The sequence below is a fragment of the Marmota monax genome, unplaced genomic scaffold, assembly GCF_021218885.2.
Source record: "Marmota monax isolate L192 unplaced genomic scaffold, Marmota_monax_Labrador192_F-V1.1 WCK01_AAM20220418_F8-fsc00240, whole genome shotgun sequence".
Lineage (NCBI taxonomy): Eukaryota > Metazoa > Chordata > Mammalia > Rodentia > Sciuridae > Marmota > Marmota monax.
In genome coordinates, this window is record NW_026693696.1 from 2024457 (window position 1) to 2050805 (window position 26349).

A 26349-nucleotide genomic window follows, 5' to 3' on the forward strand; every position below is an offset into this window, starting at 1 on the left:
AAAGATTTCATGCATTTGTTGCTGGGTTTTCACAAACTTTCATTCCCATTTCTCTAGCAATTTCAATATTTACCTAATGGTACAGCAGAGGATTCTAGTTTGCTCATGTTTTCGAAAGCTTTAAAAGTTGAAGTTGTGGGGCTGGAGATGTGACTCAAGCGGTAGCGCGCTTGCCTGGCAGGCGCGAGGCGCTGAGTTCGATCCTCAGCAACACAAAAAAATAAAAAATAAAGATGTTGTGTCCACCGAAAAATAAAAAATAAACAAATATTAAAAAATTCTCTCTCTCTCTCTCTCTCTCTCTCTCTCTCTCTGAAGTTGTTTCTATACATTTGTGTGCAAGAGATAATGTCTTTTCTTTTCACCAGAACTTTAGGAAGGAATTAAGAAACCTGGTACACTGCTATTTTAGATACTCTCAATTTTAAAAACATGTCACCGTTTGAAAATATTGCAGGGAGTATATGTGAGGGTTCCTATCCCTTTTTCATTCATTCCTGTCAAGTTTGTGAAAATAAAACATTTAATACAGAACTGCCCTGTGTTTTCAATCTTCCAGTTGCTCACCTGTCCTGGTCTGGCATTTTCACATACAAAAGTGTCATAGAACACAGCAAATTGTGGGGCATTGTCATTAACATCCAAAATTCTCACAAAAACAGCTACACGAGTTGTCTCTTTGGGATTGTCTAGAAAAAATAAAGGAGAATTTTGTTTAGGAATGCATGTTTGTGCACCAGATTTAATTTATATACACATCTTATGGATATTTAAGTGCTCACATACCAATAAACATTTCGTTCATTCTCCTAACATAATGAGCAAATGCAATGAAGAAATTTACTGCAGAGCCTAATTAAGTAGTCATGAATTCAGTTAATATTGAGCACAAGGGGATTATTTTTACTTTGTAAAAAAATTAACAGTAAAACCTAGTATAATTGAGCTCATATCTGTGTCTTTACTGTCCAAATATACAAGATGTGAATAAATGTTTATTACATAATTTTTACATATAACTTATTTAATCTTTAACATTTTTTTGAGATGAAGAACTATTTTAAAATAAATTAGTTACTTATGCAAGATCAATAAATCCTTGTTCTACTAAAAACCTATTTTTTGACTATGATAATTAAAATGTATTCTAATAGCAACATTCAAATTGCTTCTTGGAAATTATAACATATGGCTACTAATTCTACAATGTGATAGAATATTTACCCTGGGATATAAAGTTTCAGACATTTTATTTATATAGTCATGAATGGTACCATTTCAACAGCCATGACTTGATTTTGCATAACAATTTATTGGTTCTAAATTAGCTCTACAAACAAATGGCAAGCTAATAATGATGTCTTTACTACAAATGCTAAAATAAAGAGCATCAAAATTTCCAAGTAAAGTGATGCAGATAAAATATTTTGATTTGTAAAGGAAATAAAAAAATGTTCCTTATTTACCTTAGCTTGAGTAACAAACCTATAATAGTCACAATTGCATCATCTTCATTGTAGATTTTTCTAAGCAGTTTTATTGATATCTGAGTGTTTTAACATTTTAAAATCATGTTATAGTTATTCAGACTTAAATACAAATATCACAATCTTTAGATAAAATCCAACTTCTTTGAAAACTTTGACAAAGTAGAGGAACAACATTAGAAAACAGATAGAAATGTTGAAGAAACATCTGCAATTCCATGTCCCTTCCAGCACCACTGAAAACAGTAAAGAAATGGATACAACCTAAGTGTCTGTCAACTGATTAATGGATAAAGAAAATGTGGTACATATACACAATGGAATATTATTTGATTCTGAAAAAGAATCAATTGCTGTCTTTGGCAACAATCTGGAAGTAACTGGAGATTGATGTATTCTGTGAAATAAGCCAGACACAAAAAGACAAGTACTTCATGATTTCACTCATATGTTAAATCTCAAAAAGTTGAACGCATAAAAGTTGAGAGTAGAATGCTGATTACCAGAGGCTGTAAAAAGTAGAGAAGTGAGAAAAAATAAGAAAAGGTTGATCAATGGATACAAAGTTATAGTTACAAAGTAGTAAGAAATTCTGGTGTGCTTATGCTCAGGAGGGGCAATACAGATAACAACAATGTGCTATATATTTTAGAAACCCAGAAGAAAGGATTTTGGAAGTTTCCATCATAAAGAAATTATAAATATTTGGGGAGAAGCATATGTTTAACCTGATTAAACACCATGCCATATGTGTGTATATGAATATGTATATATTTTAATATAAAATATTAAGTGGAATCCCACTAATATGTACATTTTTGTTTTTAATGTATCAGTTAAAACTAAATTTAAAAGAAGAAAAGGGAAATTAGCTTTATAAAAGCTGAAAGAGTATATTTAACAAACTTATTAAGTGATATAAACCAAAAAGAGCTATGGATATTATCATTTGCCTTTACAAAATTTGTCTGACTTCCTAATTTTAACTAAATAATTTTCAGATACAAAAATACTGTCATATGCAAACAGAGTATATATTACTGTTGAAAAGAATTCTTCTTCCAGCTACGTGTAATTGTATTGTTATTAATATAATAATTTCAGCTTTTTAAAAATAATGTGTAAGAACTGATTTCTTAGCAGGCATATTTACAAGTCTGAAGTAGTAAAAAGGAAGGCAAATAGGATTCTAAATCTATCTGAAGTATATTCAACTTCTGTTCCTCTTTCCAAGAGGGAATTTAAAATGCATCTCCTTGACACTCCTCTTAAATCTTAGCTCTGACTTCTTAATCCACATATATTGTGTTGACAGGTTCTAATTTCCTGTTTGTAATATATGGCTGCATGCCCTCCACCTTTTCCTGCATCAGGTGGCTGAGAGTTCATACCCTGGAGGTAAACTGAGTTTCTTTTATATCCAAGTCCACTCATGTTCACGCATTGTGACTTTGCCCAATGCCTTATTACTCAGTATGTGTAAAAACACAGGGCTTCTGATCTCACATAGTTATTTGTAAAGTTAGGTGTGATAAAGCAGGAAAAGTTCTTGTCAGAGCATCAGTTTGATGACTAGTACTTCAAACATGTTAAATGTTATGAACATCATCTTTATTACCAATATCATGTATTCATGGCTATTTTATAAGAGTTTGTGCAATCTTTCTCCATGTAATGCATTCACACATTAAAAACCTGTTAACAAGCTTTCTCACAATCACATGGGTCTGAAGAGGTCCCCATTGGGAAGAAGAAGAGGGAAAAGGAAAATAAACAGAAAAATATTTTCCATTGTATCTGCACCTTTATCTGTCTCATACTATTCATAAGACCCAGAGGTAGAGTACTCACCAAAAATGGACCCCTTCATACCTGTTGCTATGAAGAAGAGTGGAAATGCACACTTCTTCCATTTCTCTAGAACATGCTCTTTAATCTACTGCTATAGTAAGTGGACATAAACAAAATGTGTATTTTCAATATAAAGTGTGACATAAAAGTAACTCTTGTTGGTAGCAATTCAATCACTAGCTATGTCACAGAAAACAAGAAGAAAAAGGAAAGTTTCAAGCCTCAAAAATGGCTTTGTTAGACTTTGCCCTAACACAATATGTAGATTCTTTAGCCTCTTTCCAAATAGCCCAAGGATCTTCAAATCAAAAGCTAAAGCCACAGGGATGAATGTATTTGTAAAGCATTGGGTCTGGCATCACCTATTAAAAAAGCAATGTATATATTTGCTGGCAAATGTCATGGCTTATGTATAAATAAACAAACAAAGCATTCTGAGAATGCAGAATCATACAGAAGAGCTGCTGGCATATATTTACCACTTAAGTCTTCCTCGGAGTCCTTTAGGGAAGCAGGAGAGTAATACAATGTACCAGCAACAAAGGATCTTAAAATGTGTGTGCTGAGGTGAGACTATGCCTAGAATTCAAAAAGCTTTTGCAAATCTCTAAATAGAGAAAAGTCTTCAATTATTGTCTAGATACCCCAGATTTTCAAAAATGGAACTGTTGCACATGCTTAGGACACAACTTTTTTTTTACTAATACATAATGGAGTCCTTCCTTCCTATACCAAGCTCCATTGTCCTCAGAGTGGGTTGAAATGATTATAGCTAAATTTTTTTGAAGGAACTCTTTGGCTACTACAATAAATGTGTTCTGAAACTTCAAGTTTATTATTAAGACCCTGATTGTGTCCTTAATTTTAGATTATTTTCATTCCCTGCATGGCATTTTAAAATATTTTTTTAAAGACGAAAAGGGGAATTATGCCATGGAATAATGCACTAAATAATTACTTGCAGTAGTTAGCACTTACCACATGATGTGATACATTGCATTGGAATGTAGAATTAAACTGTTTGAGACAGGGCCTGGAAACACGTTGGTAAGAAGTACATTTGTATGTCATTCTGTCCTGCTCCAGGCGAGGTATGTGACACACTTAGCATAAAACCAGTGTTTAAAGTCTCGTAAAAACAATTCCCTATATGCAGTTTCCCTTTCACTCTCATTGCTTAATTTAATTCCCAGAATAGCATAATGGGACCCTGACTGGTGTTGGTTTGGCAGGTAGGTATTTCCAACAGTTGTGCCACAGATTGAATTCATTTAGTGGCAAAAAATAGGTTCAGTTCTTAAGAAGAGGTAATTGGCTTAGCTTTTTACTGAATCATAATTACTTCAACTAGCTTTAGAAGTTAAATTTCTCACAGTATCTGAAATGGAAAGTGCAATTCCAAGCTCACTGGGCCTGAGAAAGTATCTTAAAATGAGCAGAGCACAAACAACTTTACTTTTGGAATGACGAGATCATGTTAGACACAATCAACTCTTAGGATGAAGACAGAGAAATGACAGCTTTCATAAAGGAAAACTCCAACAATTGTTAGTATTAACAGGTACCACTGTTTATATCTCATTGTGATGAAACTGGGTGTTTTAGGGTTGGTCTGTATTTCAGAGCCAAATTAGAAAGATAAACTAAATCTATTACTTTAGCTTGAAGCTTTGAATGATTGCTGATGATCTGCCTAGCCTAGTTAAGTTCTTCAGAGGCACTTCGTGATTCAGACCTGATGTTTTGCCTTCCAAAGTCTGGAATGGTTTCTTCAAATAACTTCACCTTGATACCTATTTGAGGATTCAGCTTAGTATTTCAGATGTGGAAATTGCCAGCTTGCTGTCTGACCATGACTTAACTCCTGATGAATATTTATTTTTAAAGCAGTTTGAATTTCTCTGCTTCATGTTTGTCTCAGTATTTAATCAGAAATGGAGCAGGTTTGTGAGACCTGAACATGTGATTTCACCTGTTGACCAGGACCTCCCATCTTAAAGAACCCCACAGTAGACTGAAGAAGCTACTATTGAATTTCTTAATACTTTTTGAATAGGCCATCTGTCATTTCAATTTGAAAATGAGTTCCATAAATGACGCTGGCCATCCTGTGTTCAGGCAACACCTTTTGCAACTAAAGAAAGAGGGGTTTTGAATCCTTGATCTCTGTTTAGAGTTTGAAGAAATTTTGTAAATTATGTGTAGAATTATTAGAGATAGAACTGGAATAACCTGTTTTCAGTCCCAATTTACTACCTCTAGCATTATTTCAGAAAGTTTCAAAAATCTCCAGAGTTTTAGTTTCTTCTCATTTAAATGAGGCTAATTTAATATATTAGTAAGATGAAATGTAATTTTAAATTCTTAGAATCATAACCCATACCTGGTTTATCATAGATTCACAATAATAGTGTTGATGAAAAAATTTAACATCTCAGTTGTTTCCTCAAAAGAGAAAATTTGCAGTACCAATTCTACCTGAATGTTATTAGTTAATAATAAATGTTAGATTTACAGATATTTTAGAGTAGCAGAATATGCTAACCCAAAATATTTTGCTCTAAGGATTACATTGACCTAAAGACATTAAGAAAAAAAGAGGAAAAAAGTAAGAAAGAAAGAAAAAGAGAAAAACAAGGTTGAGGATATAGTTCAGGGGTAGAGCACTTGCCTAGCATGTGAGAGGCCCTGGATTCAATCCCCAGGACTGTAATATAAGATAACATAAAATACAATAGTATAAATAGAATGTACAAGAAGGATACTTTGAACCTTTCCTTTTTTTTTCCTGAAAGCAGAAGAAAAAACTCTTACATGAAAAGTATTCTTCAGGTCCTTGGCCCATTTGTTGATTGGGTTGTTTGTTCTCTTATTGTATTTTTTTTTTTTTTTTTTTTTTGAGTTCTTTGTATACTCTGGATATTAGGGCTCTATCTGAAGTGTGAGGAGTAAGATTTGTTCCCAGGGTGTAGGCTCTCTATTTACCTCTCTTATTGTTTATTTTGCTGAGAAAAAACTTTTTAGTTTGAGTAAGTCCCATTTGTTGATTCTAGTTATTAACTTTTGTGCTATGGGTGTCCTATTGAGGAATTTGGAGCCCGACCCCACCGACTGTAGATCGTAGCCAACTTTTTCTTCTATCAGACGGCGTGTCTCTGATTTGATATCAAGCTCCTTGATCCATTTTGAATTCACTTTTGTGCATGGCGAGAGAAAGGGATTCAGCACTTCTCAGAGGAGGACATACAGTCAATCAACAAGTACATGAAAAAATGCTCAACATCTGTAGCTGTCAGAGAAATGCAAATCAAAACCACCCTAAGATACCATCTCACTCCAGTTAGATTGGCAGCCATTAGGAAGTCAAACAACAACAAGTGCTGGCGAGGATGTGGGGAAAAGGGTGCACTTGTACATTGCTGGTGGGACTGCAGATTGGTGCAGCCAATTTGGAAAGCAGTATGGAGATTTCTTGGAAAGCTGGGAATGGAGCCACCATTTGACCCAGCTATTCCCCTTCTTGGTCTATTCCCTAAAGACCTAAAAAGAGCATGCTACAGGGACACTGCTACATCGATGTTCATAGCAGCACAGTTCACAATAGCAAGACTGTGGAACCAACCTAGATGCCCTTCAATAGACGAATGGATAAAAAAAAATGTGGCATTTATACACAATGGAGTATTACTCTGCATTAAAAAATGACAAAATCATAGAATTTACAGGGAAATGGATGGCATTAGAGCAGATTATGCTAAGTGAAGCTAGCCAATCCCTAAAAAACAAATGCCAAATGTCTTCTTTGATATAAGGAGAGTAACTAAGAACAGAGTAGGGATGAAGAGCAGGAGAAGAAGATTAACATTTAACAGGGATGAGAGGTGGGAGGGAAAGGGAGAGAGAAGGGAAATTGCATGGTAATGGAAGGAGACCCTCAGGGTTATACAGTGGAGGAGGTAGAGAGAGAGGAGGGGAGGGGAGGGGAGAGGTGGGGAGGGGGGAGGGTGGAGGATGGGAAAGGCAGCGGAGCACAACAGACACTAGTATGGCAATATGTAAATCAATGGATGTGTAACTGATGTGATTCTGCAATCTGTGTATGGGGTGAAGGTGGGAGTTCATAACCCACTTGAATCAAAGTTGGCATATGATATGTCAAGAAATTTGTAATGTTTTGAACAACCCACAATAAAAAATTAAAAAAAAAAGAACCTTAAAAAAAAAAAAGTATTCTTACATATCATGAAGACAGTGACATTCTTAATATTGAGGAGGACAGGCAATTGAAACAGAGAAAATTCTGTACAAAAACAAAGAAAAATAAACATTCTGTAAATATTTAGTTATTTTTTCACTATTGCCTCTTTTTGTTCATCCTAGTTCAAAAGTATTCAGGCTTTGCAACTTTTTTTGGTTCCTCATTTCCTTAAGAATGCTCCTTATTACATAAATCTTAAATAAATGTCTGTGCCTTTCTCCTCTTAATCTGCCATAATATCAATTTAATTTTCAGACGTGGTAAAAAATTCTAAGATAGCATAAATGCAATTTTGCTTCTTTTACAATACCTATAGTCATCCCTCAGCATATATCAAAAAGAAATACTGAAAAAAATAGGTTTCTGAGGAATCAATTTAAGATTTCAATTAAAACTATAATTCGTAGACCTGCCTGTGCGGGACCCAGGCTCACAGGGGAGCCAGTGCATGCCTCCCTTGGCAGGGCAGACACTCACCAGAGCCTAGCCTCTGACTCAGGACTGACCCTTCCCACCAGCAGACTAGTGTACCTCAGGTGCAGGACCGCCCCTTCCAACCAGCTGACCACCATAGGAGGCCAAGCCTGGCGGCCCTGATCCACTCACACCAGACTGAGATACCCAGGCTCACAGTCGGCCTGGTACTCCCCCCCTCCACCTTCCAGGCAGGCAAGACACCCGCCAGAGCCTAGCCTCTGGCGCAGGACCTCCCCTTCTGACAAGTAGACTACTAGGGAGGTTAAGCCCAGAGGCCCAGATTCAACCACTCTAACTTGCACATATCCAAGATGCAGTAGCATTCATTGAGGGACACCAGCAGGGTCTGGAAGCCCAACATCAAAGTGAGGTACAGACAATCTGCATGGGACTAAAAGAACATAGGGGAGAAACTGTAATATCTCAGATCCACACTGCAAGAAAGGAAGACACACAGACAACATGAAAAAACAAGGGAGGAAAATGCCCCAAACAAACCAGGACACTATAATAACAGAACCCATGGACAGCAAAGTTGCTGAAAGGTCAGAAAAGGAGTTCAGAAGGTCCATAGTTAAAATATTTGTGAATTAAAGAATGACTTAAAAGAGAAAATACAGGCAAAAATTGTTCACTCTAACAATGAGATAAGAGAGCAAATACAGGTAGTAAAAGATTACTTCATGAGAGAGATTCTGGAAAAAAAAAACAGTCAAAAATCCTTGAAATGAAGGATATAATAAATCAAATAAAAAACTCAGTAGAAAGCATAACCAACAGACGAGATCACTTGGAAGAAAGAATATTAGATAACAAATTATACAATCTGGAAAATAAAGTTGATCACACAGTGAAGATATTTAGAAACCATAAACAGAACATCCAATAATTATGGGACAGCATGAAAAGAACAAATCTAAGAGTTATTGGGATAGAGGAAGGCACGGAGTTTCAAACCAAAGGAATGCACAATCTCGTCAATTAGATAATATCAGAAAATTTTCCAAGCATGAAGAACGAATTGAAAAAACAAATATAAGATGCTTACAGGACACCAAATGTACAAAATTACAATCGATCTACACCAAGGTACATTATAATGAAAATACCTAGGATGCAGAATAAGGATAGAATCTTAAAAGCTGCAAGAGAGAGGAATCAGATCACACATAGTGGGAGACAAATTCGAATATCAGCGGATTTTTCAACCCAGACCCTCAAGGCCAGGAAATCATGGAACAACATATACCAAGCTCTGAAAGGAAATGAATGCCAACCAAGAATCTTATATCCAGCAAAACTAAGCTTTAGATTTGATGATGAAATAAAAACCTTCCATGATAAACTAAAAGTTAAAACAGCTTACAACTAGAAAGCCTACACTACAGAACATCCGCAGCAAAATATTCCAAGAAGAGGAAATAAAAAACAGTGATGCAAATCAGCAGAGGGAGGGATTACACTAAAGGAAAATCTAATCAGAGGAGATTCCAAGTCACATTAAATACCAAAAATATACAAAAATGGTTGGGAATACAAATCATGTCTCAATAATAATACTGAATGTTAATGGCCTAAACTCACCAATCAAAAGACACAGATTAGCAGATTGGATTAAAAAAAGAAAAAGAAAGACCCAACCATATGCTGCTTCCAAGACACTCATCTCATAGAAAAAGACATCCACAGACTGAAGTTGAGTAGTTGGGAAAAATCATAACACTTACATGGACTGCATAAGCAAGCAGGGGTTTCCATCCTCATATCAAATAAAGTAGACTTCAAACTAAAGTCAATCAAAAAGGATAAAGAAGGAAACTACATACTGCTTACGGGAACCATACACCAACAAGAATTAACAATTATAAATACATATGCCCCAAACAATGGAGCATCTACATTCGTCAAAATCTTCTCAAGTTTAAAAGTCAAATAGACCACAACACAATAATTTTGGGTGACTTTAATTCACCTCTTTCATCACTAGATAGATCTTCCAAACAAAAGCTGAACAAAGAAACTATGGAACGCAATAATACAATCAGTAACTTAGACTTAACTGACTTATATTGAATATTTTATCCTTCAATGAGAGAATACACTTCTTCTCAGCAGCACATGGATCATTCTCTAAAATAGACCATGTACTATGCCACAAAGCAACTCTTAGCAAATATATAAAAGTAGAGCTACTACCCTGAATTTTGTCAGATCATAATGGAATGAAATTAGAAATCAATGATAAAATAAGAAATAAAATCTACTCCAACACCTGGTGATTAAATAGTATGCTACTGAATGAACAGTGGGCTACAGAAGACACCAAGGAGGAGATTTAAAAAAATTTTAGAGGTGAATGAGAACACAGATACAACATATCAAAATCTCTGGGACACTATGAAAGCAGTTCGAAGAGGAAAGTTCATTGCATGGAGTTCAATTCTCAAAATAAGAAAACGTCAACAAATAAATGACTTAACATACATCTCAAAGCCCTAGAAAAAGAACAAATCAACACCAAAAGCAGCAGAAGATAGGAAATAATTAAAATCAGAGCTGAAATCAATGAAATTGAAACAAAAGAAACAATTGAAAAAATTGACAGAACAAAAATTTGGTTGTTTGAAAAAATAAATAAAACTGATAGACCCTTAGCCATGCTAACAAAGAGAAGGAGAGAGAAAACCCAAATCACTAACATACATGATGAAAAAGGAAATATCACGACAGACACTACAGAAATATAGAAGACAATTAGAAATTATTTTGAAAACTTGCACTCCAATAAAATAGAAAATATCAAAGGCACTGACAAATTTCTAGAGTCATATAATTTGCCCAAATTGAATCAGGATGATACACAGAATTTAAACAGATCAATTTCAAGTTATGAAATAGCAGACACCATCAAAAGTCTACCAATCAAGAAAAGCCCAGGACTGGACGGATACACAGCCAAGATCTACATAAGACCTTTAAAGAAAAACTAATACCAATATTCTTCAATTCATTTCAGGAAATAGAAAAAGAGGCAGCACTTCAAAACTCATTGTATGATGCCAATATCACTCTGATTCCAAAACCAGGCAAAGACATATCAAAAAAAGAAAACTTCAGACCAATATCTCTAATGAATACAGATGCAAAAATTCTCAATAAAATTCTGGCAAATCGAATTGAAAAATATATCAAAAATATCATGCACAACGATCAAGTGGGATTCATCCCAGGGATGCAAGGTTAGTTCAACACATGGAAATCAATAAATGTAATTCATCACATCAATAGAATGAAAGATAAGAATCACATGACCCTAAAAGTTCCACCAGAAAACTTCTAGAATTAGTAAATGAATTTAGCAAAGTATCAGGATATAAAATCAATGCCCATAAATCAAAGGCATTTCTGTATATCAGTGACAAATCCTCAGAAAGGGAAATAAAGAAAACTACCCATTCTCAGTAGCCTCAGAAACTTGGGAATAAATTTAATGAAAGAGGTGAAAGATCTATATAATGAAAATTACAGAACCCTAAAAAATGAAGTCAAAGAAGACCTTAGAAGATGGAAAGATCTACCTTGCTCTTAGATAGACAGAATTAATATCACATCAAGATGGCCATACTTCCAAAAGCACTCTACAGATTTAATGCAATTCTGATCAAAATCCCCAAGACATTCTTCATAGAAATAGAAAAAGCAGTTATGAAATTCATCTGGAAAAATAAGAAACCCAGAATAGCTAAAGCAATCCTTAGCAGGAAGAGTGAAGCAGGTAGCATCACTATACCAGACCTTAAACTATATAGGACAGAGAAATAGTAACAAAAACAGCATGGTATTGGCACCAAAACAGACTGATAGACCAATGGTACAGAATAGAGGACACAGAGACTAACCCACAAAATTACAATTATCTTTTATTAGACAAAGTTGCCAAAAACATGCATTGGAGAAAAGATAGTCTCTTCAAAAAATGGTACTAGGAAAATTGAAAATCCATATGCAACAAAATGAAATTAAACCCCTATCTCACACCATGCACGAAACTCAACTCAAAATGGATCAAGGACTTAGGAATACAACCAAAGACTCTGCATATAATATAAGAAAAAGTAGGTCCTAATCTCCATCATGCAGGATTAGGCCCCAACTTCCTTAATAAGATTGCTGTGGCCAAGAATTAAAATCAAGAATCAATAAATGGGATGGATTCAAACTAAAAGTTTATTCTCGGCAAAAGAAACAATCTGTGAGGTGAATAGAGAGACTACATCTTGGGAGTAAATCTTTATCCCTCACACATCAGATAGAACACTAATCTCTAGGGTATATAAAGAACTCAAAGAGTGAAACATCAAAAAACCCAAATAACCCAATCAATAAATGGGCCAAGAAGCCGAACAGACACTTCTCAAAAGAAGATATACAATCAATCAACAAATATAAGAAAAAATGTTCATCATATCTAGCAATTAGAGAAATGCAAATCAAAATCACTTTAAAATTTCATCTCACTCCAGTCAGAATGGCAGCTATTATGAACACACACAACAATTAGTTCTGTGAGGATGTGGGAAAAAATGTACACTCATACACTGCTGGTGGGACTGAAAATTGGTACAGCCAATATGGAAAGCAGTATGGAGAATCTTTGGACAATTGGAAATGTAACCTCTATTTGACCCAGCGATCCCTCTCCTTGGTCTGTATCCAAAGGACTTAAAAACAGCATACTATAGGGACACAGCCACATCAATGTTTATAGCAGCACAATTCACAATAGCTAAACTGTGGAACCAACTAGATGCCCTTTAATAGATGAATGGATAAAAATGGAATATTATTCAGCAATAAAAGTGAATAAAATCATGGCATTTGCAGGTAAATTGATGGAATTAGAGAAGATAAAGCTAAGTGAAATTCGCCAATCCCAAACAATCAAACACTGAAAGTTTTATTTGATATAAGGAGGCTGATTCATAGTAGGGTAGGAAGAGGGAGCATGGGAGGTACAAACAAACTCTAGATGGGGCAGAGGGGTTGGAAAGGAAGGGAGGGGGCATGGGGTTATAAATGATGGTGCAATGTGATGATCATTATTATCCAAAGTAACATGTATGAAGACATGAATTGGTGTGAATATACCTTGTATACAACCAGAGATAGGAAAAATCATGCTATATATGTTTAATTATTAGTATAATGCATTCTGTTGTCATATATAAATAAATTCTAAAATAAATAAAATAAATATAAATTTCTTAGAACAACAACAAAAACTATAATTTGTATAAGCAATGAATGAATTATTTTAGTATATAATTAAATCTATAAATGTATGTTAAATATACAAACTAAAATATACAGAATTATAAACATAAATATGTATTATAGACATAAAAGTCATCTTACTGATTTCAGCAGCTATGACAGTAAGATTGTGCCATTGAGATAGTTCACGGTCAAGTGGTTTTGATGTGTAAAGTGATCCATTTCCAGAATGTATGTTAAAGATCCGATCGAGGTCAGTATGGCGATCCAAAGAAAATCTGAACATAGAGGGCAAAGAAAAGCACATGGCAGTGTTATTGAAGTGTTACAGGAGAAAATGGTAAAATTCAAAGACACACATATTACTAATAATTATTGGAAAAAACACAGTACTGATCTAGAATGTAGTTTCATGAGTTAATCAAAGAAAAACACTCACTCTCTCCAAGCATGAATTGGCACTTGGTTCTGCATTGAAATGCTAGTCTTCTAAAATCTCTGCTCTTAAAATCATTGTCTATTTTCATGTGAACTAACAATGATATATTTGACCACAATATAGTATACATTACATGTGGTTACATTGCTTTATTTAGTAGTGGAGAATTACTGCAGGAATCCATTGCAACAGATCAATGCCAGAAGCTCAGATTTTCCTTAGTGACAAAATTGGAGATAACAGTAGGTTCATCAAACGGGTTGGGTGTTTTGGAGCTTCAGGATATGATATATACATAGCTTCATTTTCTAAACACATGTATTATAAAATATATAACTTTAAAATAGTACAATTCCAGATGAGAAATCTTCATACATCTGTATTAAAATAGGCAGCAATTGGTTATTGTGGCATTGTATTGTATATCATTCTGAAACCTAATACCAGGTTTATCAATCTTAATGATGTCATTGGGATAAATCCCATTTTTAAAAAATAATACTACAGGTTTTAGCCTTCACAAATAAAGCAAATAATTTTATCCCTATATCTAGAATAATCTCCAAATTCCACCCCAGATTTACAAAATTAATTTACTACTGAAAGACCCAACATAATTTTATCTCCTCCTTATAGTCTTCCATGAACACCTAAATTTCAAGCATCTATCTGCTTCCTACCAAAAGTAACTGTACAATTATATCTGTCATTTATCTCATGTATTTGAAATTTGTTTCATTCCAAATCTAAAACAGAAATTTAAACTTGAAAACAATGTGCCTACTGACCACTATCATAATATATCTACTACTGTAACTTTAGTAGGCAGTTAGTGAGTATTATTTGATTCTCATATTCTTCTCCAATAGAATGAAAATTCCTTGAATAATATGCTAATATCTGATATGGTTATCTACAAATATTTATCCAATGTAAGAAAGAATGACAGAATTATTAGGAATTTTGGCAAATAAAAGTTCCCTTATTTATATAGACACGTGATGTGAAGTTGCAATATGTTCATTAATAGAAAGCTTTTGTTATCATGTACCATGATTTTGCCAAACACAGTTTTTGTGTTTTTCTTGATTAGTTTTTTGCAGTTCAGTTTAAAGAAGTAATAATAAGATTTAGAGTATTATGTGATATTATCTTGAAGATGCAGAGAAACTACAGCCCTTCTTTTTCAAATATTATTCAAAATATAATTTTATTTTCTGATTCTTAATCACCAAATTATGTGTTAACTTTCATTTTTCCTTTAAAATCATTTCCAAGATACATGTTTTCAGTAAAAATTTTGATTACTGCATTAGCATTAAGAATATATGACATAATTTGTAACATGTCCAGGATGATACATAAATACATTAAACTTGCAAGGCTATAGGCTATTTTATTTCTTTGAATATATAAAATTTTCCTTTTATATCCACTGGGGATTAGAACCAATGCACATTCTCCTTTAAATCATTTCTAGATTGTTTATAATACCTAATATAAGGTAAATGCCATACCCTACACAAAAATGTGTTATACTATTTAGGAAATAATGACAATAAAAATGTCTTCATACATTCAGTACAAACAATACTTTTCCAAAAATTTTCCATTGATTTTGGTTAAATTGGCAGATGCAGAACCTGTAGAGTATATAAATTTACTACATATCTGTGCATATTTATCCACAATATTTCATTTATTTGATTATATACATAGTATATCACATGTATACATTGTATCTTCTTGTTCTACAAAAATAATAAGATATAAGAGTATGCCTCCCTACTTTCTACAACAAGGTGATACAAAGTCATACCTATTGGCATTGTATATTCTAAACATGAATGGACTCTTCCTGGTCCTTTGATTTGTATTTTCATTAAAGATTATATTTATTGTGTTTTTAAGTTTCTACATATAGATTTTAATATAAAATAGCCATCAGTCTATGTGAGGATGCAATGTATATTTCACTTTGTGGAGATATGTCTTTATATCAGGACTTAATACTAGTCAACTTAATTTTGTCTCATCAAAACTCTGATGTATCATTTTTTAAAAGGACCATTTTGAAATCAGGGACCCAGAAAACAGACTACTGAAGTTAGAATTTCTGCCAAGAAAATGCTTGGTAAGTATTTAAGGGGTAAAATTAAACATGTATATTAGTTATTTTAAAGCTTAAAGAAAAATTCAGGGAATGCAGCCACTTAGATGAAGTCAAGTGGACTGGAGGGGTGATATTCATAGGGAAGTCCTGCTGGCAGATGGGCGTAATGTGTGAATATTATGTACAGTTTTCTTCTGCAGCACGTATACTGTGATGCTGCACATCAATCCAAGAAATAGTATTTATGCATAATTATATAGTTAAATAAAACCATACATACATTTGTCACTCTATATAGTATGACTTCACTTGAAAGTTGGCAGAATTTATAGAATTTTCAAAGTAAGTCTGACCAGAGTCAGGTGAATGAGTCATGAGTACATACAGAAATTGTACAGCAAACCTTTAAACTCATACTTTATTAGCTCATGTGGAAGCAAAATCAACCTGCTGAGAATTAAGGAAACAAATGAAATCCAGAACACATGATGGACTAACAGATTAAAGTAAGCGTTCACTTTGATGATGAATATTAGGTATATCTGTGTTACCTTGCTATATCAGTGCAAATGTCAATGCAAACTTTGAGTCTTTCTCATTTTTATGTATCTATCACATCTCAGGTGTTTGATTGCCATAATAAAGAAAAATGTTGAGTGACTGATATTTCTGGAATGTCCTTGCATTTTTTGAGACAGCTAAACAACAACAACAACAAAGCCAAAAACCAAGAACAATGCTAAAATTCCCTTCTTTGATGACTAGAGTATAAGTACAATTTGTAAAAATTATGACAAAACTGAATTATAGCACAATCATATTATTTTTAACTGTTTATATTTATCTCACATACAAATATCATGGCTTGGTTGCATCGTGAATGTACATGTAAAAAAGTATTCTTGAGCCCAGGTGCAGTGATGTACATTTGTAATCCTAGTGGGAGGTTGACACAGGAAGAGTTCAAAGCCAGCTTCAGCAACAGTGAGGTACTAAGCAACTCATTGAGACCCTGTCTCTAAATAAAATACAAATAGGCTGGGGATATGGCAGTGGTTGAGTGCCTCCGAGTACAATCCCCAGTACCTCCTTTCCCCCAGAAAACAACAAGCACTTTAAGGAGACAAATAGATGATACAAGCCAGACTTTAGTCTATAGGATGTGATAAGAATAAGCTATAACCCTTGTGCACACCTGCTCCCAGATATTTAAAGCCAATTTACCTTAAACACTGGGCTCACCAAATTTATGTATAACATACAGAAAAACTCCTGTAGTATTTTATTGCATTAAATGTTTCAAATAGAATTTCATAATCTCTATGCGAATTTCAATTTCTTCTGTTTCATCTCAAACACAGGCATAATTACCTAATGGGGCTGGAAGCAGAGTCTGGATCCCTTGCCATTACAGTCCCGATTATTGTGCCCACTTCAATATCTTCATGAACCTCAAAGAGGTAGGAGGACCTGCTGAAAACAGGAGGTTCATCTACATCTTCTATAGAGATTTTCACAATTGTGGTATCTTTGAATGGTCCTAGATAATAAAAACGTGGGTCCACATGGGTATTTTCTGCTTCAACCTTCAGAGTGTAAAGTCTCCGGCTCTCATAGTCAAGTGGCTGTAAAAAGACACATGTCGTTCAATTAAAGTGACGGGAATTGTATGACATGCTCATTTCAAGTTACAGAATGATTTTTAAAATCCAGGTTGAATGCATTTGATTTGCTTATTAATAAGTTTAGAAAGTAGCACAGATAATTATATAATCCTTAAATATTGTTTAGGATTCAATTTTCACTTTTTATATATTCAAAATGTAACACTTTGGAACTTAAGAAAATGAGATTTTAAACCTTGCAAAAAATTGGGCTAGATGTTCAAACCTATCTCATAGGTGGTAATTCCCTACAAAAAAAATGGACTGGCAGATTATGTATATGTTGGCATGCATACATGTGTGTGTTGAGGTATTGGGTATTACTAAATTTTTCTAAGCAAAAAAAGTGAAGCTGGGTGCGATGGCATACACCTCTAATCCTAGCAGCTTAGGAGGCTGAGGCAGGAGGACTGTGAGTTCAAAGTCAGCCTCAGCAAAAGTGAGGTGCTAAGCAACTCAGTGATACCTTATCTCTAAATAAAATACCAAATAAGGCTGGGAGGGGCTGTGGATATAGCCCAGTTAGTGGAGTGCTTACTTCGCATGTGTAAGGCCCTGGGTTCAATCCCCAGCATCAAAAAAAAAAAAAAAAAAATAGTGCTAGGGTTGTAGCTCAGTTGCTAAAAGAGTGCCCCTGAGTTCAATCCTCGGTACCAAAATTTTTTTTAAATTTTAAATTTACAAAATTTTGGTGATAAATTTCCATACTTGCTTGAAAGAGTCAAAATAAAAAAAAATCTCAGGAATAAGAAAGGAGAATATCCTGTACAACCACAAGAATGAGAAGTTATACTTCATGTATATATAACATGTCAAAATACATTCTACTGTCATGTATAAGTAAAAATAACACATAAAAAAGAGAGCACAGATTTAATAGCAAGTTGGCATGAGGATGCATTAATAAACAAAAAAGGGGCTTTAAATATCAATATACTTTAACTGTCAAAAATAAAGAACTATGTCCCTCACCTCACATTCACTCTGAAAGATAAGTTTTATTAACAGAGAAGACATTGCTGAATCAGACTTCCTCCATTTTCTTTTTCATTTTTAGATGTACAAGATTCTGTTTGCATGAGTGCTACATTCTGGTCATGGAAAATAATAAAGCTGCTTTGCCCTTTGCTGGTCACTGTTTAATGAAGTTTGAGTACCTCCTGCCTTGCCATGCACTCTCAGGATAATTTTCTTATTAACCAGTGCCTCAGTAGTTACTTGATGCTTGGCATTTCATTAGAAATTATTATTTTTTTAATTTTCCCTACATTTTCATAAGATGGCACTGATCCTACAATAACGTAACTGGTTACCTTTAAATTGTATCACTGAACATATGTTAGCAGAAAAGTTTAATTTACATAGCATAAGGGGAAATGTGAACAATTGAATTATGTTCCAATCCATTCTGTTTTTATTAGCATCTCTAGTTATTGCTTCATGAATCTGGATGGTGTACTACATTTTATGCCTCCAACTATAATGATATATTGCTCTTATTAGCTATTAAGCATTTTCTTAAGAAAATAATGTTATTATAGTGGACTTTTATTAATATGACTTGAAAATATAATCACACATACATTAACTTTTTAAATTTTGTAAAATCTCAAGACTCATGTTTCAATCAACAGAAACACAGTGAACATGTCTAAGAAGCTTTTGGCTTTATATCCTTCTTACTTAAGTAAACTATGAATTACATTCAAGCATGGCAGTGATATATCTTTTAATGGATAATGCTTGAGTGAAAAGTACATAATGAAACCTCAACTCTCTAAACACATGATGCTTATTTCTGCTGACGCAGAGCACCTTTTTCACAGTTATGATGCCTTCCTGGGTGTCCTTCTCAGTTATAATGTCAAACATATCAGTCCCATCACCATCAATAATTCGGTATTCCACTTCAGCATTTTTCCCAGTGTCGGCATCGGTTGCTTTCACACTTCCAACAGCTGTGCCGACTGGGGAAGATTCAAGAACCCGAAGATGAATGGTGTCTGCAGAGAATAAGAAGAGATGAATAGAGAGATTTCTGAACAGAATTTTCGGAAGTAAAATGTATATGAGAATCCTGTAAGTCTTAAACTCTACATTAGATGTTGATTGATTTATACTTTGAGTATACCAATTATGGTTAACATTCTTTTAAAGTCTAGGAGCATGAGGGCTTTGACTTGTGTGTGTGTGTGTGTGTGTGTGTGTGTGTGTGTGTGTGTGTGTTAAAATGAATACTGAGTACCAACCTCTAATAGTATCAGGATTTCTGGTTTTGAAAATAAGCATGTTGTCTTTTTTTTGTTGTTTGCACCGATTTGCTTTGAGTGCAGTTATATATCTATGTGTGTTTATACAATCACAATAAATCACAGGATATACAGTGACTATTTCTATTTAATTAATTTTGCTATGTTGTATTTGGTAATTTTCTTCTCTTCCTTTAGCTGCAAGACAGAACATTCCAAAATTCCAGTGAAATCAGCTGTAACAGGTGGGAATCTTATTTCTATTTGTGACAACAAAAAACAAAGGAAAGTCTATGGCAGAAATATCAAGATGCCCTTCTCAGTGTCAGAGAAAAAAAAAACAAACACTAAAATCTGACAAACTCTCCTTCCTTCCAGAGCAAAACAAGAATTTATCTAAGCCCTTGGTGTACCTGGATGTGCTTCCAGCTTGAACAACCTCTACTGCTAATGAGATTTATGTTTAGCACCTGGTCATAAACTACATATTTCTGACAGGTTAATCGACTGGAAGCACAGTTCTGATTATTGAGCCTTCTTGCTCATAAACCTTAAGTAATTCTCCTTAATATACATAATAAAGTTCAGACCTCTTGTCTAGCCGTGTTATTGCCTACGTATATCTTTCCTAACATATTTGGCTTTTGTTCACTTTCATGAAAGATTTGCATCGAACTAGACCGTTTAGTTTTTTCTGACCCCTACTTTCTTTCCAACATCATTCTATGTATTTTTCTCATGCTATTTCCCTCAAGTAAAATCCTCTCCCCATTACCCAAATATATTTAAAATGCAGTTTGTCAGAAGAAAATAGCACTTTCATGGGCGAAGTGCTTTAGGAATGGTGTTATGCCAAGGGGTCGGGGGCAGGGGGCGGCTCAGAAGAAATAAACCTGTTGAGAGCATGATTTTAGAAATCTAGCCTCTAGAACTGTGAGATGATAAATTTCCTTTTCTTTAGGCCACCCAGCCTATGGAATTTCTGTGGCAGATGTAACAACCTAATACAGGCATATACATTCACTCAGTTTTAAAAGTAATTTTCTAGGAGAACATTGTGAAAACTCAGTTTTCATCACATACCAGTTGCTCTCAGAGGGTATTTGCTTACCTTTTTCTCTGTCTCTGGTATCACGCTATGGAAAGTCAGTTAACTCATTTCTTGACTACTATCCTACTGCCTCTCCTGGCCTTTTTCATCACTTCACTTTGGAACACCTGAGCCCTGGGTATTTGGATGGTTCCCTTGATCATCTCCTTCAAGTACTTGTCCAACTATAACCTTCTCAGAAACATTCCACTAGTAACCTAATTGCAAATAGACTGGTCAGAAGCAGTAATCCCAGTCGTGCTTCTTACCTCTTTCCATTTCTGGGCACTATACTATCTGCATACGTACTTATGTATGCCACAAGGACATAAAACATAGGCTGGTTGCATTTTTTCACCAATGTTTTCCCTCTGAATATTGTAAGCACTATATGATGATTGCTCCCATTTTACTTAAGGTACAACAAAAGATCCATAGGCTGACTTTCCCTAATTTTGCTCTTTCATTCTCTTCCTTAATTTATACTTACCAGTAACATCTGTCTCCTTGAGGTTTTCTGACATGTTTTTCTTACTTCAGTTTAATACATTTTTCCTCCTCATAAAAAATTACCCATTAAAATCTATAGAACTGCTTATCATTTGTTTGATATATGCCTGTATCATCAATCTTCTAGTGCAGAACTAGAACTCTAGCCTTCTTACTTCAAGAACTTTCTTTAAAAAATTAAATGTCATACAATCAGTACATTAACAAATCAATCTATTAAAATACAGAAAAATGTTGTTTCTGAAATGCAAAAATGATCACAATACAGAAAGAATACAAAAATGATCACTATAATACATAAAGAACTCATTATGAAGGTCAACTGTTTAACTTCATTTGTTTTAGAAAGCCTAGAATCTGATCTCTGCTAAAAACCTTAGTATTTTTATTATCTATTTTCAAATCTACAGTACATAAGAAATGCAGCCAAGCTAATGTGTTCTCAACTAAGTATCAGTTAACCATCCCCAAAATTACAAATATATGATATGTTTAGAAAACAAATATAAATAATGTGAATGATTTGATTTATATGTACATAAAACTGAATGGCACCCATTTTGAGATTACATATTATTTTTAAGCAGATATGCACTTATTGCAATATGATCAAGGACTAGTTTATTAGGCAAGTTTGAGTAAATTTTTTAAAACAGTATTTATTAAACTCTTTGATTATGCCACAAGCTAGACATTAGCACAAAATGATAAATTAAAATCTTTATATTCTTGAAAAAACTTGAAAGAAAAATATCAAAATTAACTTATGAATGTTCAAATTAAGAAGAAAAAACAAGTTGAGGGGAAAATCCTACAATTGAAGAAGTAATGAAGTAAAATGTGGTGCACAGAAAATACTACCAAAAGAAGATAATTTATCAATTTGTATACTTATAAAAAAATAAAGACAAGATGAAATTAAATTAATAGTTTAAGCATGAAACATAGGAAAATGACATGAACACAAAGCTAAAGAAATAGGAGATAGTAAAAAATATATAGAAACTAATAAAGTTGATACATATAAAAGGAAGAGATTAAAAATATAAAACATTGTTTCTTATATTAAAGACCTTACAAAACAATCAAATGTCTGGAAAAGTTTCTTATGGAAAAGGAATAAAAAGAAAAACCTATTATTAAAAATTTAACAGAAAAAGACTACAACTGCAGAAGATTAGAAAATTAGAAAATATTAGAAATATTGATATGTTGAAAAATGAATACAAATAATTTAAACTATACCAAACCCTACTAATGAAGAAGTAAAGGATGATTTTAAAATCATCTACCCTTCAGACACAAATAGCTCATTTTTCAAAGAACAGAAAATTTATGGACCAGAAAATTCTAGTTTTATGCAAAGTCTTACAGAGAACAGAAAGGAAAGACTGTTTTCTAACTCATTATATGAGATCAGTATAACCCTGGTAAAGAAAGCAAATGATAAGTGTTTGGTGGGTAATATAGTATGGTCAAAATTCCAAGTCTACCACATGTAAATACTCAGTCCATTTTTTATATTTCATAATCTCAATTGTAAAGTTCAGTTTATGCCAAATATTTTTCTAATCACTTTTCTATTATTATGCCGGATTTGTGGGACCCCAATAGACCTCCAGGAGCTGAATCCCATGCAATCACACAAAAGTCTTTATCACAAGCTCGAGCCTGGACTTACAATTGTCCCGATGCAGTGGTCCCAGGGAGTGAGTCCTGGTCCTTTGTTCAGTGAGATTTTATAGGTTTTGGGGGGATACTCTATGCATCACAACACCACACAGCAAATCATTCCATACCGCAGGAAAATCAAACAACAACTCTTAACAATGATTACTACATTCAATGTCGGGAACAAATTGGGTAGGAGTGATTGGTTAGTACAATAGGGGGATTCCTTTGAACTGATTGGTTTAGGCCATGAGGGGTGTACGTGCTAAACTACCTGGTTTCCCAACATGTTATCAACCACCATAAACTACTTGGGGGTCATCTGGCATTCCAGGTATTTTCCCTGTCTCATGGTGATTGGAGGTTGCTAGGGGGGTTGCTATGGGTCCTCACCTAGCCTAACTGAGTCAGGGACACCTGGCACCATGGACCTCTACTGTTATTTACAGACAAACAACTCAGCAGGGTGGGTATGTGCCTAGGAGTGCTCTGTGGGTTTTTCCAAGGACAAGGGTCACGCCCCCTTCCTTGGACAGGCTTTGCTCTGAGGTAGAGTCTGGTTTCTCAAAAATGGAGTCACATTAGTTTCTCACTATTAAATTTCTTACTCTTTGAATTTCATCATCTTTTCCATTAGTCTTTAGGAGATCTCATTTTGCTTTTGGTTATCATATCTCCTTACTGACTTCCAGTGTGTGAGTTCAGGCTTTTTTTTCACTCCTGTTGATACTTTACAGGAACACTAGTCAGTTCTTTCAGAGTATCTTCAAATTGGGTTTGTCTGATATTTTCTCATGAGTAGATTAAGGCTATGCACCTTTGTGAGATACATCACAAAAGGGATGTGTTCTCAGTATGTCATAACTTGTCAGGGAGTACATGCTGTTGATTTTTCTTAGGACTGATGAAGTTAACCTTGGTCACCTGGCTAAAGTGTTTCTTCGAGGTAATCAATGTCATCAAAATTGATGATAAAATTATTTTTAACCATGACTACTTACTCTAGCCTCTATGTTTTCTTTTACATTTTCATGTTAGCTTGGACTTCTTTGTATTCTTAGACATATCCTTAGATCCTGAAAGTTGGTCTGCTGTGAACTTGCTATAATAGCTCTGGTGAAGTATCAAAAATTATTTTTCATTTTATTTAATTTCTTGATTTGTACAGGACAATATCCATTACAAGGTGTATATTTCATTTTGATTATAATTAGTGATATTCCTATTAATTTCTAGTACCTTCTGAGACTTAAATAGGATATTGTACATGCTCCATTGGTTTACACTAAGGGGAACCCAAGTTTTAGAACTGTATTGTTATAATTGCAATGATGATCTATCAGTATTCTTCCTCAGTAATTTGTTGATAAGTGTATATGTGGATAAAGGTGTATGCATATATACAAATACCTATATTTGTTTTTTCCTAAGATATTAATTAAAATGTTTTCAAGGTGTTCTGTACTTTTCTGAAAAATTACAATTGAGATGGAGCGTTCATCAAAATAAAAACTTTGGTCTTCTGTCAAATAATCTAAATAGATTTATTAAAAAAACATATGTTGCTGGGCACAGTGGCACAAGCCTATAATCTCAGTAGCTCAGGAGTTTGAGGCAGAAGGATCACAAGCCAGCCTCAGCAACTTTAAAAGGCCATAAGCAACTTAATGAGACCCTGTCTGAAAATAAATAATAAAAAGGGCTCCAGATGTAGCACAGTGGTTAGGTATTCATGGGTTCAATTCCCAGTACCAAAAAAGGAAAAAAAAAATCATATGTTGCACACACATCACAGTTGGTTTCATGGCACGTCAATTTCAGTAGTTAATTCATTTAAAATACTTTTATTCAGTGTCCTACATGTATACTTTAATAATGCTTCTTTTTCAGAATTACTCAGAAACCATTCTTAGGGCAAGATTTATTGAGTATTTTTCAAAATTAAAAAGTGTTTCTCTATATTTTAAATGCATGGAAGAATGATTTATTCATACTTTATTTATTTGCATGTCCTGTATGTTGAATACAAGTATCTCAGTTTGTCAAGCTCACTGAAATTGATTTAATTGAGAACCAGTCTGTTCTCCCTACAAGAGCATTTACCACATACAGCATGCAGCAGAGGAGAGCTGGAAAAGGGGCAAAGATTGTTACTTACACAGTGACTAAGGCAAAGGAGCACCTGTCACCCATCTTAAGTTTAATTTCTCCTTAAAGACATCTATTTGCATGCTTCTTATTTTTTATCTTACAGTTGATGGATCTTTAATTATGTGGTATGCTTTCCTATCAATTCCAATTTATAGTTGTTTTAAATTCATTCTCAGGTGTCAGATTGAATCATCTGCTTCTCTTTTAAAGTTGAGGGCAGATAAATAATTCTTCCTGGTAAGTATGCTCTGGCCAAGGCAAGAATGTGAGGAGACAGGTAATTGCCATTTCTGTAAAGCATACAAAGAATTGTAATAAGCAAGTAAAAATCTAGACAGTGATGTTGCAAAGAAGGTTTCCTGAAAACTGAACAAAATATATGGCTACTTAAATAAACATGCTTTTGCACAGCACCTGAATTGTCTTTATTAAAGATTTCAAAAGATTTTGAGTTATTTCTGTGTTGTTGTTGTTGTTTTCTGCTTCTGACATTTGAGACTGATATTTCAAGTCACTTGTTCTACCATACATTTGATCAATAGCACTTTTCACTAGAATATTAAAAACATTACAGATTGGTGCACCAGAATTGAAATCATCGATAGCTCAATGTGGGTAAGAAACATTGGAGGACAGACATAAGACAGGCAAAGTAAGAAATGTGACACAGACTTCCTTAAGAGCCACACAAGAAGTGGCAGAAATCAGCTAGAGGGAAAGCCAGGCAAATTTTCACCTTCAGTTTTTGAATTTAACCCCAAATAGCTACTGTTTTGTTTTGTTGATTAAAAAACAATGAGGTTCAAAGAGCTGTAATTTGTCTTTATCCTTTGTTCCCTGCCCTTGTTACTATTCACATTTACATAAGAGTGCTCTGCTTTTCCAGAGTTGAGATAAAAAAGCACCACACATGTGAATCAACAAAATAATTTAACATTAGTTTAATTTTTTATTTGCTTTGTGTGCAATCTTATGGTAACATCTCTATGCTGCATAATAATCTCAAACAATACTTGCTTTAAGAAAAATGACACAATTATGCATGTTTATAAACCATTCCATTGTATAATGTTTAAAAGATGTTTTTTAATGAGCTTAACAGGAAGAAATTAAAA

At 34.0% G+C, this 26349-nt stretch overlaps 1 protein-coding gene across 2 annotated transcripts in view; it reads right to left on the reverse strand.

Annotated features, from left to right (window-relative positions):
* LOC124103352 (cadherin-10) overlaps nucleotides 1-26349 on the reverse strand; it is a 178809-nt gene that overhangs the window by 13228 nt on the left and 139232 nt on the right. For both annotated transcript variants that reach the window (XM_046459931.2, XM_046459930.2), the window contains exons 6-9: nucleotides 19379-19566; nucleotides 17271-17524; nucleotides 13489-13625; nucleotides 568-689 (exon numbers count right to left, since the gene is read on the reverse strand). In XM_046459931.2, the coding sequence (XP_046315887.1) occupies nucleotides 568-689; nucleotides 13489-13625; nucleotides 17271-17524; nucleotides 19379-19566 (701 nt within the window). The remainder of the gene's footprint in view (nucleotides 1-567; nucleotides 690-13488; nucleotides 13626-17270; nucleotides 17525-19378; nucleotides 19567-26349) is intronic.